A 12,812-nucleotide genomic window follows, 5' to 3' on the forward strand; every position below is an offset into this window, starting at 1 on the left:
GAAGATCCTCAAGGAGCCACCAAGTCTCAGATGGACACACAGGCTCTGTGGCATACAGGTCTGAGAAAAAACACAGCAAAGTTCCTAATCCCATCCTTCATCTGCTGATGCTATGAAGTGTCTTGTTGATAGTGTTGGTTTATTATTTTTGGGGGAAAGGATAAACTTCTCCCTGGGACAATGAGTGAGTTGTATCAAATATCCTTCTCTTATTATCTCAACCACTCATTTTCTGAGATGGTTCACTCCCAGGGGAAGGCACTTTTCATGATGTCTGAAGCCTTGCAGGTAAAACAACTTGTGGGAAGGGGGGATGCTCTGCAGCCTTCTCAACCACCTCAGCACGGACATTGCCTACATGATGGCTCGGAGCAGAAATTTCTTCCCTCTTGGTTCCCACCAACCTTGCCTTCCCAGGAGATTCAAGAGGCTCCAGTGAAACCTTCCTGTTTGTTCTGCAAACTGTATGAACAGGAGCCCCATGACCAAGGGAGAAGCCATGGGGACTTGAAAACATGTCACTGACTGTGGCCTGGTCTTAGTGAAGGAAGCTTCCATAAAAGTCAGCTCAAGTCTCTTGGCACAGACCTTGCCCAAACTCCAACCTGGAGCTAGTTTCACTGTGGCCTGCTCAGCTGTCTTAGAGATTACCTTGCCTACATGCCATCAGAAGCCAGACTTCCCTGCAGTGACTCACCAGGGACATGGAAGCTGAGTTCCTGTGGCCTGCTTTCATTCTCTGCCATTTCTGAGACATGGGGAAGAGGAGCAGCAATGCTGTCCTTCAAACCCGCCTCAGTGCCAATTTTTTTTTCTTTTTTTAAGTTTAAAACAGTTTTGAGATGGAAAAACCTTTAAGTCAATAAAGAAACAGACACTCTGTTAATCTTTTATACATCCTCTGAAAGTTCTGATACAAAGGGAGACCTGGAGTCAGCTGTTTGTGCCACCCAGAGGCAGAGAATTCTGGAGAGTTATTCCTGATTCCTAAGCTCAGGCCCAGAGAAAAGATCTGGACTGCCTTCAGTTGCCATAGACATAGGAAACACCTTACTGTGCAGACTATTTGACATAAAGGAGATTAAGAAAACATGCAGCACCCCACTATTATTGAAATATACTACTGCACTCCACAGTAAATTCTATAGTTACAGTAATGTGACGACAATGTTTCAGACTATTACTGTAAGATATTGTACTTCTAAAATATTTTTGAACATGGTTATCAATGTCAAATAGAAAAAGAATTTTTGATGTGACACTGAAATACAATACGTGCAAGTACTCCTTAATGCTCTTGAGTAGTTAATGCTCTTCTAAAAGAAGAGCACGTTCTGACTAATATCAATGATACTGCTGAGTAAAGAGAGAAGTTAAATAATGTCTTTGGCTTCTGGTATTTCTGAGGTAACCTCTATTTGTTTAGTGATTTTGTTTATGGTTTTTACCGCAGTTCACAACAGATACAACCAGGACAATATAAATGTGGGAAAACACAGCACATTTATTACATATATCTGTTTCTTAAATATTACAACAATATCTGGCAGGTAATTTGATCACAGGTGGAGCAAACAATGAAGAGTAAATAAAGAGGCAGAAATTCTGAGTGGCATACTTACTTCTAGCAATTTTAGATTATCCAGGTCTAGTGAAGGCTCTGATGCTGCTGCCTCCATCATGTTCATACTGTGTAGACCTTGCTTACGGTCCCCTGCAGATACAGGAACCAAAAGTTCTGATAGTTAAGATTTTATGCAAAAATACATATGAGAATGGTTACAGAACTATTCTAGGACTTGACAGCACCAGTGGCTGTTACAGTGAAGGACATGCCAAACCAGGAGTAACACTGCAAACCCTTCTCCCCCGAGCTAGTAAAACTAAGATGGGAAGAGTAAGTGGTTGGGAAGGTGATGGCTACTTGCTACACAACTATTCTTTCATGCACAACATGGAATCTCACTGGTGTTGGCCTTAGAGAAGACTGATGGCTCTACTCCAGCTATTTGTTAAGCAGAGGATTGATGGAAGAAAAATGGAACCCAGACTGAAAACATGTGGGAGTCCTTATAAATTTCTATGGGCCATTAAGAAATGTACATCTCTACTCCGATATAACGCTGTCCTCGGGAGCATAAAAATCTTACTGCGTTATAGGTGAAACCGCGTTATATGGAACTTGGTTTGATCCACTGGAGTGCACAGCCCCGCGCCCTCCGGAGAGCTGCTTTACCGCGTTATATCCGAATTCGTGTTATATCGGGTCGTGTTATATTGGGGTAGAGGTGTATTTAAAGGGGTTGGAATAGAAGGAGGTAAGGGAATTATAATTGTGAAGAACAGTCAAAAGAATAATACGAAAAAAGAAAAGCTCATCAAATTCTACCTGCAAGCATCCTATATCCAAAGAATATAGCAGCAATCAAAACAGCTAATACAGAGACTGAAGCCAAGGCAATAACAATAGTCTCATCTCGGTGAAAAGAATTAGATGAATCTGAAAGAAAGGAGAAAGAGTACATGTCATTTTTTTAAATGTACATGAGAAAGATTCAGGACCATACAACAGACAAAGTAACAGAAATGAGAAACAAATCATGCTGTATGGATTATACTATACGTCCCTAATTTATTGTTACCATTAAAATTTGAGGAGAGAACAGGTGACTAGCTAAACACAGCTGAGAACATTACCTCTGCAGAATCACCAGGGCCTTCCTTGCCTGTATGGAGAGTGAGACCACCAAAACTGGAAACTGAATCACTGTCTTCCATATGGCAATGCACAGAACAACCACACAAGGTTGATTGTTAAAAATACAAATTGGAGGGGTGGGCCAATGTTATGAACAACAAAAGCTGTAACAAGCCCATTATATTACTAGAAAATGCTATAGTAGTATAATGCTCAGGACTTCTTCTATAAGGGTCATTCAGTTATGCTGATTTAATGAACTTGGCATACAAATTCACCAGAAGGCTCCTCTATCCTCCTATGATTTCTACTTCTAACTCACTTGTTTTCCTCTCATCCCTCATTTCTCTAGGTTTTGAAACCCATAAACTGTACAAGGACGATATCTGAAATCAAGACATCTTAATATAATTAAAATCCTTAGTTTTCTTTAATGAATAATAATCCTTCAAAAATACATTGCAGCATGAAATCTAGGAAATCAAATCAGTAGCCAAAATTAAAACAAGTTAGATTCAAAGGTTGATGGTATCTCCCAAAGCCCTGAATTGATTCCTGGTCTCTCTAAATGCACCCACTCAGGTGCCAAGCCTCATGATTTTATCTATCCAAGGTGGAATTTCGCTATTCTCCCACTCATAGACCAGGCCTTGGGCTACCATACCCCATGTTATCAACAGTGCTGCTGGGTCAGACTTGAGTCAGTGCCTTTGCAATCTGGCACATGAGGTTACAGTGCTACTCACATTTGGCCTGCCACTCACTAAAACCTGGCCCAGCTGACCCTCTGTGTTGCTGTGACCTCGCACATGAGATCACAACACCCAGACCCAGGCCCATTCCCTCATGGAACTGGAGCCATCAGTGCTGGGTGTGAGGAGGGCTCACTCTCCTACCACCTCACCCCCAGGGACTCCCTTCCACACCAGGCCCATGACCCAGCTAGGATCTTCACTGGCACAAAGAAAGGAAATAATGGAAGTTTATGATAAACTCCAAATGGGGCAGCCCTATGCACTAGAAAATCCAGCAAACAAGATGTCACAGGGACCTTAATGGCTGTTGCCCTTGGAAATGATATTTAGAGTATGTATACATCACTGTTTGCAAGGCCCTATAAAACCTTCAGTCAGGGCCGTTTTTAGGAATACACAGCATACGTGGCTGTGTAGGGCACCCGAAAATTTGGCGCACCATTCCCTCAAACTGACTGCAGCTGAAATCCTCTCTTCTCCGGCCCCTCCCGTGCACTGGGCCAGTGGGCTTCTCCCCAACCTCAACCCCACCCCTCACTCACTCCCTCCTCAGCTGGCCAGCTGAGGGCCCCAGCTCCGGGGAGCCCAGAGCGGCCCGGCCCACTGACACCCAGAGCGGAGTCCCTCCCTGGACCCTGACTGCCTGTGTCGCTAGGTCTCCAGTGGGGGCCAGGCCAGGGCAAGGACAGGACGAGTGAGACTTCCATGTGAGTTGGCGGTGGGGAGGGAGGACAGGGAAGAGTCAGGCAGAGTGAGGGAGGGGAGGGCTTAAAGTATACTTCCCTAACTATATCTACCTAACACACACTAACACACACACACACACACACACACACACACACAGTTTCTCTCTCACACAGACCAGTTCTCACACCCACATACATTCTGCCTCTCACAAGTCACAGTCCCCCAACACAGTCACAAACTCTCTCTCTCTTACACACACACACACACACACACACACACACACACACACACACACGAGAAACATTACAAAAAAACCCTATGAGGAAGTGAATAATTCTGCATTTAGAGCAGGATGTGAATAATATGCAGTAAATAAGGGCTGGGGTAGCACGTTGAAAGACGAGGATAAAATGGAATACTAAATAGCTGTTCATTGAGTGAGCACCATCCATACTGTACATTGAACGAGGCAAGGGTCCTATAGAAAAAATAGTATGTGATTATACATTGATAGTCTTTAATTACATGCACAGAAGGGGCCCAATTAAGGCTAAATAGGCAACCTTAAAAGTGGAGTTTCCTTACTTTTGAATGCTTGACTTTGCAATCATAACATTCATTTAATGTAGCTCTTTGCATGTAATATATATAAACAAGCAGACAATGTAGAATAGTTGTGCAGATTTGTGTATATTATATATATCACATCATTCTATTTCAAATAATTAAAGACTGTACTGTAATGCATATTTTTATATACATTAAACAACTTCCCACTATTCCTCTATGTTGCCCATTGAAGCTCAAGTGCTCTTGTGCATGTACGGTCTGCTTTGCACTCCATACAGTAAATGATTAACTGATTAAGTTTTTCTGGCATACACAGAACATGAGACAGTGCTAGAAGATACTACATATATGTATGTATGTTGTAGGTAAACACTTTATGATAACACACTACTTGAGAAATAGTTTGTGATTATTTAAATAAAGACTGTATTGTAATGAATAAACACAAGGGGGCAGAAGTTCACATAAGGTTGTATGCGCAACCTTAACCAGGGACCTCTGTAGTCCATGATCTTTTTGTCTGTAATATTTAGAGACAATAACTCTTGCCATATAATTGTACTCCAAATGTAAGCTCTCATTTAAAACACTAATGAAGTTTCCAACCTTTAAATATGCAAGGAAAACAGTAAAATGTGAACTAATACAAAAAATAAATAATAAATGTACAAACAGGACCATGTTGTCTTCCTAATTCTTCAGACAACCTAACAATTGTTCAAGAAGAGGTGTTCTGCTCAATGAGTTGCTAACACCAAACATGAAACACTAAATTTACTATGGCCATGATCCTATACAGCAGGGGTCGGCAACCGTTGTTGGCACATGACCCATCAGGGTAATCTGCTGACAGGCCGCGAGACATTTTGTTTACTTTGACTGTCCAGAGACACAGCCCTCCGCAGCACCCAGCAGCCATGATCACCCTGTTCCCGGAGAATGGGAGCTGCAGGAAGCAGCTGTTAGCACTGCAGCCCACTGCTTCCCACATCTCCCCCTGGCCAGGAATGGCGAACCGTGGCCACTGGGAGCTGGGGTGGGGGCGTGCCTCCAGACGGTCAATGTAAACAAAACATCTTGCAGCCTGTCAGCGGATTACCTTAATTCTATGCAGTGAGTAACCCCACTGATTTAACCAGGATTACTCAAAACATATAAAGTTAAACATACATGTAAGTTTTTCATAATCAAGACATAGTAACACAAAGGATACAGTAGTGATCATATTCATTTTAACATTTAAATAAACAAAAAATTCCATCTTAAAAATTGCACAAAGCTTCCACAGAATTTCTAGTCTCATGTACCAGAGTGTTGCAGAAACGAAAGCAGCTCTGCTGCAGAATACAGTTCCACCTTGCTTCAGAGTACATGGGGCCTTGTTATTATTTCTATTACTATAGCACCAACGAGCCCTAGTCATGGACCAGGACTTGACTGTGCTAGCTACAGAACAAAACGAGTCTTGGACCTTAACTTTGTTGTATTCACTTCTAAATTCTTAACAGTGCAGCCTGAGGCCTGATTCTTCAAAATATTGCATGTAGGCAGACCTCTACAACCTATGTGGACTCCGATCAAAGTACGCGGGACTTCATGTGGTCCTAAGGTATTGCCCAGGCAGATTGCTTTGAAGGATCAGGGTCTTAAAACTCTCAATATAAGTTTCTCTGTTGTGACAGGTTTAAAATATTCATTTTGAAACTTGTTATTGCAGGGTTTTTTGTTTTGGTGATTTTAAGTAAGGAATCTGAATGACACTGGAGATGAGATCACACCAACATAGAGAAGATCCTGAAGTTCAAAGCATGAACTTAATACAAAACAGAACTACAGAATGTGTGTGCAATGTGGCCTTCAGCTGCGGAGAACTGAACACAATGCTGCTTTTCCAAGTAGGCAAAAAGGACCTTGCAAGTATAATTAATTCTAGTTGCTTCTAAAATTATTTCCTTTCACAGTGGCCCTGCAGGGCTTTTATGACAGTGCTTGGCTTCCAGCTCTCTGAACAGATACATAATATTATCAACTGTTTCCAAGAGCTCAAGTATTTCAGCTGTCATTCTAAATTTTAATCTCACACTGATTGGTCTATCATATAATGGTCTGTATGATCTAATTTCCAGTATCAGTCTCCTCACTAAAAATGGCAGTTAAAACATTTATTATTTATACTCTAAAATATTTGAAACTATTTTGATCCACTTGACCCCTCAGGAAACCACACTAAAATATAAACAGAAAAAAAGAATAAATTCAGCAAGCATAGAATCATAGAAATGTAAGGCTTGAAGGGACCTCAAGAGATCAACTAGTCCATTCCCCTGCACCAAGGCAGGACCAAGTATAACTAGACCATTCTGGACTGGTGTGTGTCTAACCTGTTCTTAAAATCCTCTAGTGATAGGGATTCCACAGTCTCCCATGGTAACCTATTCCAGTGCTTAACTACCCTTACAGTTAGAAAGTTTTTTTCCCCCTAGTATTTAACCTAAATATTCCCTGCTACAAATTAAGCCCATTATTTCTAACTCTCTCTTCAGTGGACATGGAGATCAATTGATCACTGTCCTCTTTATAAACTGCCCTTAACTAACAGAAGACTTATCAGGTGCCACTCCCAGTCGTCTTTTGTCAAGACTAAACTTGTCCGGTTTTTTTAACATTATCTAACGGGTCATGTTTTCTAAACCTTTGATCATTTTTGTCGCTCTCCTCTGGACTCTCCTCAATTTGCCCACATCTTAAAGTGTGGAGCCCAAACTGGATACAGTACTCCAGCTGAGTCCTCACCACTGCTGAGTAGAGTGGAACAATTACCTCCTGTGTCTTCTATATGGCACTCCTGTTAATGAACCCCAGAATAATATTAGCCTTTTGTGCAGCATATAAATGATGAGTAAGGCTAAGATTTTTGTCAGATATTTTTAGTAGAAGTCAGGGACAGGTCACAGACAAAGAAAAATTCATGGAAGCTCATAACTTGTTCCTGACTTTTACTAAAATTATCCCTAACGAAATGGGGAGCCCAGCTGTGGGGTCCCACACTGCCTGCAGAGGTTGGGCAGCTGCAGGGGCTGCTCCAAGCTCTGGGTGCCCCACCACCTGTGGGGGCCTGGAGCTCCGCGGCTGCCAAGAGCTGCAGGGGGCCCCACTGCAGCCAGGAGCTGTGGCCTCACCACCTGTGGTAGCCGGGAGCTGCAGGGAGCCCCACCGCCTGCGGCAGCTGGGAGCTGCGTGGGAGGGGCAGCTCAGAGCTCCAGCTGCAGGGGGCCCCAGCCGTCTGCGGAGGCCAGGAGCTGTGGCCCCGCTGCCCGTGGCAGCTGGGAACTCTGCAGGGCTCCCAGCACCCACATCCAGGCCCACCAACAGGGGAGCCAAACGGAGCAATTGCCCAGAAGCCCAGGTGATTTTCAAGGGCCCAAGGGCCCCTGGCTGCCACCACTGCAGCAGGGGTTAAGGTAGGCTTCCTGCCCACCCTTGCTCCGCACTTCTCCCGGAAGTAGCCGGCACATTCCTGTGGCTCCTGGGAAGGGGGTCTCCATGCGCTGCCCTCTGCCCCTAGCGTCGACTCCGCAGCTCCCATTGGCAGAAAAAACACCACAGTGGCCAAACATGTAGCATTTAATTTCAGAAAGGGGAACTATACAAAAATGAGGAAGTTGGTTAAACAGAAATTAAAGGGTACAGTGCCAAAAGTGAAATCTCTGCAAGCTGCGTGGAAACTTTTTAAAGACACCATAATAGAGGCTTAACTTAAATGTATACCTCAAATTAAAAAACATAGTAAAAGAACCAAAAAAGAGCCACCGTGGCTAAACGATGAAGTAAAAGAAGTAGTGGGAGGCAAAAAGGCACTCTTTAAAAAGTGGAAGTTAAATCCTAGTGAGGAAAATAGAATGGAGCATAAACGCTGGCAAATGAAGTATAAAAATACAATTAGGAAGACAAAAAAGAATTTGAGAAACAGATAGCCAAAGACTCATAAAATAGTAGCAAATTATCTTTTAAGTACATCAGAAACAGGAAGCCTGCTCAACAACCAGTGGAGCCACTGGACAATTGAGATGCTAAAGGCACACTCAAGGACGATAAGGCCATTGGAGAAAAACTAAATGATTCTTTGCATCAGTCTTCACGGATGAGGATGTGGGGGAGATTTCCAAACCTGAGCCATTCTTTTTAGGTGACAGATCGGAGGAACTGTCCCAGATTGAGGTATCATTAGAGAGGTTTTGTAACAAATTAATAAAATAAACAGCAATAAGTCACCAGGACCAGATGGTATTCACCCAAGAGTTCTGAAGGAACTCAAATGTGAAATTAAATCAGCTTTCAGAATGAAGAGAGGTAAATAGGGGTGTCCCCCAGGGGTCTGTTCTGGGACCAGTCCTATTCAACATATTCATAAATGATGTGGAAAAAGGGTTAAACAGTGAGGTGGCAAAATTTGTAGATGAAAAAAAATTACTAAAGACAGTTTAAGACTCAGGCAGACTGTGAAGAGCTACAAAACGATCTCTCAAAACTGGATGACTGGGCAACAAAATGGCAGATGAAATTTAATGTTGATAAATGCAAAGAAATACACATTGGAAAACATAATCCCAACTATACATATAAAATGATGGGGTCTAAATTAGCTGTTACCACTCAAGAAAGGGATCTTGGGGTCATTGTGGATAGTTCTCTGAAAACATCCACTCAATGTGCGGCAGCAGTCAAAAAAGCAAATGGAATGCTGGGAATAATTAAGAAAGGAATAGATAATAGGACAGAAAATATCAAGTTGCCTCTATATAAATGCATGGTACGCCCACATCTTGAATACTACGTGCAGATGTGGTCGTCCCATCTCAAAAGAGATATATTGGAATTGGAAAAGGTTCAGAAAAGGGCAACAAAAATGATTAGGGGTACGGAAAAGCTTCTGTATGAGGAGAGAAATAAGATTGGGACTTTTCAGCTTGGAAAAGAGACGACTAAGGGGAGATATGACTGAGGTCTCTAACATCATGACTGGTGTAGAGAAAGTAGATAAGGAAGTGTTGTTTACTATTTCTCATAACACAAGAACTAGGGATCACCAAATGAAATTAACAGGCAGCAGGTTTAAAACAAATAAAAGGAAGGATTTCTTCACACAACGCACATTCAACCTCTGCAACTCTTTGCCAGAAAATGTTGTGACGGGCAAGACCATAAAAGGTTTCAAAAAAGAACAACCGTATATACTCGATCATAAGCTGGTTCATTTATACGCCGACCCCTCCTCTCCCTCCCCAAGATGGATCAGTAAAAATGGAAAATGTTTATGACCTGTTCATAAGCTGACGCTATCATTCAAGAGTCAGTAAACTTTGGCTCCTAGGCCATCATGAATAGCCACTGATGGGCCAAGATGGTTTGTTTACCTTGTGTCCGCAGGGACAGAGGTAAACCTAAGTAAACGAAGTGTCCCGGCACTCCAGCTGCTTACCCTGATGGGCCGGGACAGCAACTGGTGGGGAAATTTTTGGGGACGGAGAAGCTGGGAGTCAGGGAAGTAACCCCTGTGGACCCCCCGCCCCCCGTCCCACAGCCCGGGACCCCCACACTCTCCTCATCCCATCCCTTCCCACCTTATCTGGGGAGGGCCAGGGGAGGATGTCCCTGGCCTGGCTGGAGCTGCTCCAGCAGGCTGGGCAGCACAGCCACAGCCTGTTCCGGTGGGCCAGACTGGGCAGCGTGGCCACAGCGTGTTCAAGCAGGCTGGGTTGGGCTGCATGACCGCAGCGTGCTCCGGTGGGCCGGGCAGCACAGCCACAACCTGCTTTGGGGGGGCGGGGTGGAGCGGCACGGCACGGCTGCAGCCTGCCAGCCCCGGAGCTGCAGCTGCTTTGGAGGCTGGGGGAAGAGCAGCATGGCCAGAAGCGGAGAGACTATGGCCCTACCTTTTCCCTTCTGGCTGTGCTGCCTCTCCTTGCTCCCGCTGCTCAGCCTGCTCTGTTGGGTGAGGCCAAGTGGCATGGCTACTGCCTGCCAGTTCCCAAGCTGCAGATGCTTCGGAGGCTGGGGGAGAGCAGCGTGGCCAGAATTGGAGAGAGACTGGCCCCGCCTCTTCCCTTCTGGCTCTGCTGGGGGAAGGGGCTGTGTCCCACATCTCCCTCTCTATACACGTTCATAAGCCGACCGCCTTCTCTGGTGCTTCCCTTTTTTACTAAAAAAATTCTGCTTATGAACAAGTATATACAGTAGATAAATTCATGGATGATAGGTCCATTAATGGCTATTAGCCAGGAGGGGCAGGAATGGTGTCCCTAGCCTGTTTGCCAGAAGCTGGGAATGAGTGACAGGGGATGGATCACTTGATAATTACCTGTTCTGTTCACTACCTCTGGGACATCTGACACTAGCCATTGTCGGAAGACAGGATACTGGGCTAGATGGACCTTTGGTCTGACCCAGTAGGGCCATTCTTATGTTACATTGTAATACAGCTGGTTGAATCTCAGAATTCCCATTCTGTGGGGAATTATGACATTGTGAAAAAACTTTTGTTGTAGTTCAGAACAAAAAGTTAGAGATTTCAAAATTTCCTACAAAAAGAAAATTCTAAAAATTTGTTCTGAGAAATCAAACTGTTCCCACTCAATCTTTCCAAAACAACACAGAGCCGCCATCTGCCCTGACTCCCAGAGGACTTTTCAAAAAGCGCTATGGGAAAGCAGAAGAGTTGTCTTGCATGCTTAAATTTTCCAGTACGTATGCCACTATGATGCAATTTCCTTTGTATAAAACATCTTTCATAAAAAGTATCAAAAAATGCTCTCATGGTAAGCCATCAAGAGGTCATTTCCCTAATCTTTAGGTTGAAAGTAACTGAAAACTCTTTCAAACACAGCACACTTTCAAAAGCAATAATGGTTTAAAGTGCTGAGAAATTTGTTATTATAGAATTTGCCAATCAATGGCAGATGAAAGAGACCTCTAATGTGCTATTTCTTCTCAAAGGGACATTTTCTCCCTTACTCATTTTCCTCATTTGGAGGTAAAAACTCCATCAGTTTTAACTCAGTTTCCTGCTCATTGTTCTGCGCACAAGGAGTAGACGAGCAAGATTGACGACATTTTACCCTGAAATGAATGGATCTTCAGAAATTGTAGATTGACACTGTTGGCCCCTCCTCCCATCAATACATGGTATGTTCTATAGAGGGAAGTCTGCAGGTTATTAATACTGCTTCAACCTCATCCTTGTACAGCTAAGCTTCCAATACCAGTGATGTAATTAATTACCGTATGCAATGGAAAACAAAATCTTATCTGTACATTATCCATACCTTTAACTTGTAACATAAATAAATTCCAACTTTTTTTTTTAAAAAGTATAGTTTTATACCTGTGTATTGTAATCTACTGAAATCTTACAGTAGAAGAAAATCTTAACAGTTCTGAAAAAAACAAAGAAATGTTTCAGTTCTTTTAAAGTTACAAGGAACACTTTCTACTCTTATAAGTAATATAGATAAATAGTTGAAGAGTACCTGATTTAGGGTTTGTTTTTTTGTTTTGTTTTGTTTTTAATTCCAAGGACCTGATGGTACCCCTGATATCTGTTCATGGAGCGGGTCTCTGTGTGTGGTAATGTCCTCATTACCAGGTGGAATAGAGGCCAATCTCCTCTCATAGCTCAGTGGGAGGACTCCTCTGGACTTCATAGAGGGAGGAGTGGATGAAGTGAGCAGACTGGGAGAAGAGGACAGGCAAGAGACACCATGATGTTAATATGTGTGTTTCATATCATCAGTACTGCCAACACTAAGTGTTCAAAAATCATGAATCAGGCCTTAAAAACTCATTCGATTTTTAAATAATAAATTTGGGGATATTTTTATTTGCCTTCTGATTTCTGAACAGTTAGAGTACACTTAGGTCACATGTTCATGCTTTTCTTGACAACCACTTGGGGTAGGGTATTAAAAAACAAACAAACAAACGAAAGCTGAGATTTCCATGTAACCACTTGACTCTAGGGAAAGACGGTTACTCACCTTTGTAACTGTTGTTCTTCAAGATGTGTTGCTCATATCCATTCCAGTTAGGTGTGCGCGCGCCGCGTG

General features: G+C 43.1%; 1 protein-coding gene across 2 annotated transcripts in view; it reads right to left on the reverse strand.

Moving 5' to 3' along the window:
• Positions 1–12,812, reverse strand: part of BMPR2 (bone morphogenetic protein receptor type 2) — a 175,470-nt gene that overhangs the window by 20,865 nt on the left and 141,793 nt on the right. For both annotated transcript variants that reach the window (XM_075069998.1, XM_075069999.1), the window contains exons 4-5: positions 2,390–2,500; positions 1,623–1,714 (exon numbers count right to left, since the gene is read on the reverse strand). In XM_075069998.1, coding sequence (XP_074926099.1) covers positions 1,623–1,714; positions 2,390–2,500 — 203 coding nt within the window. The remainder of the gene's footprint in view (positions 1–1,622; positions 1,715–2,389; positions 2,501–12,812) is intronic.

Source organism: Chelonoidis abingdonii, chromosome 10 (genome assembly GCF_003597395.2).
Source record: "Chelonoidis abingdonii isolate Lonesome George chromosome 10, CheloAbing_2.0, whole genome shotgun sequence".
NCBI lineage: Eukaryota > Metazoa > Chordata > Testudines > Testudinidae > Chelonoidis > Chelonoidis abingdonii.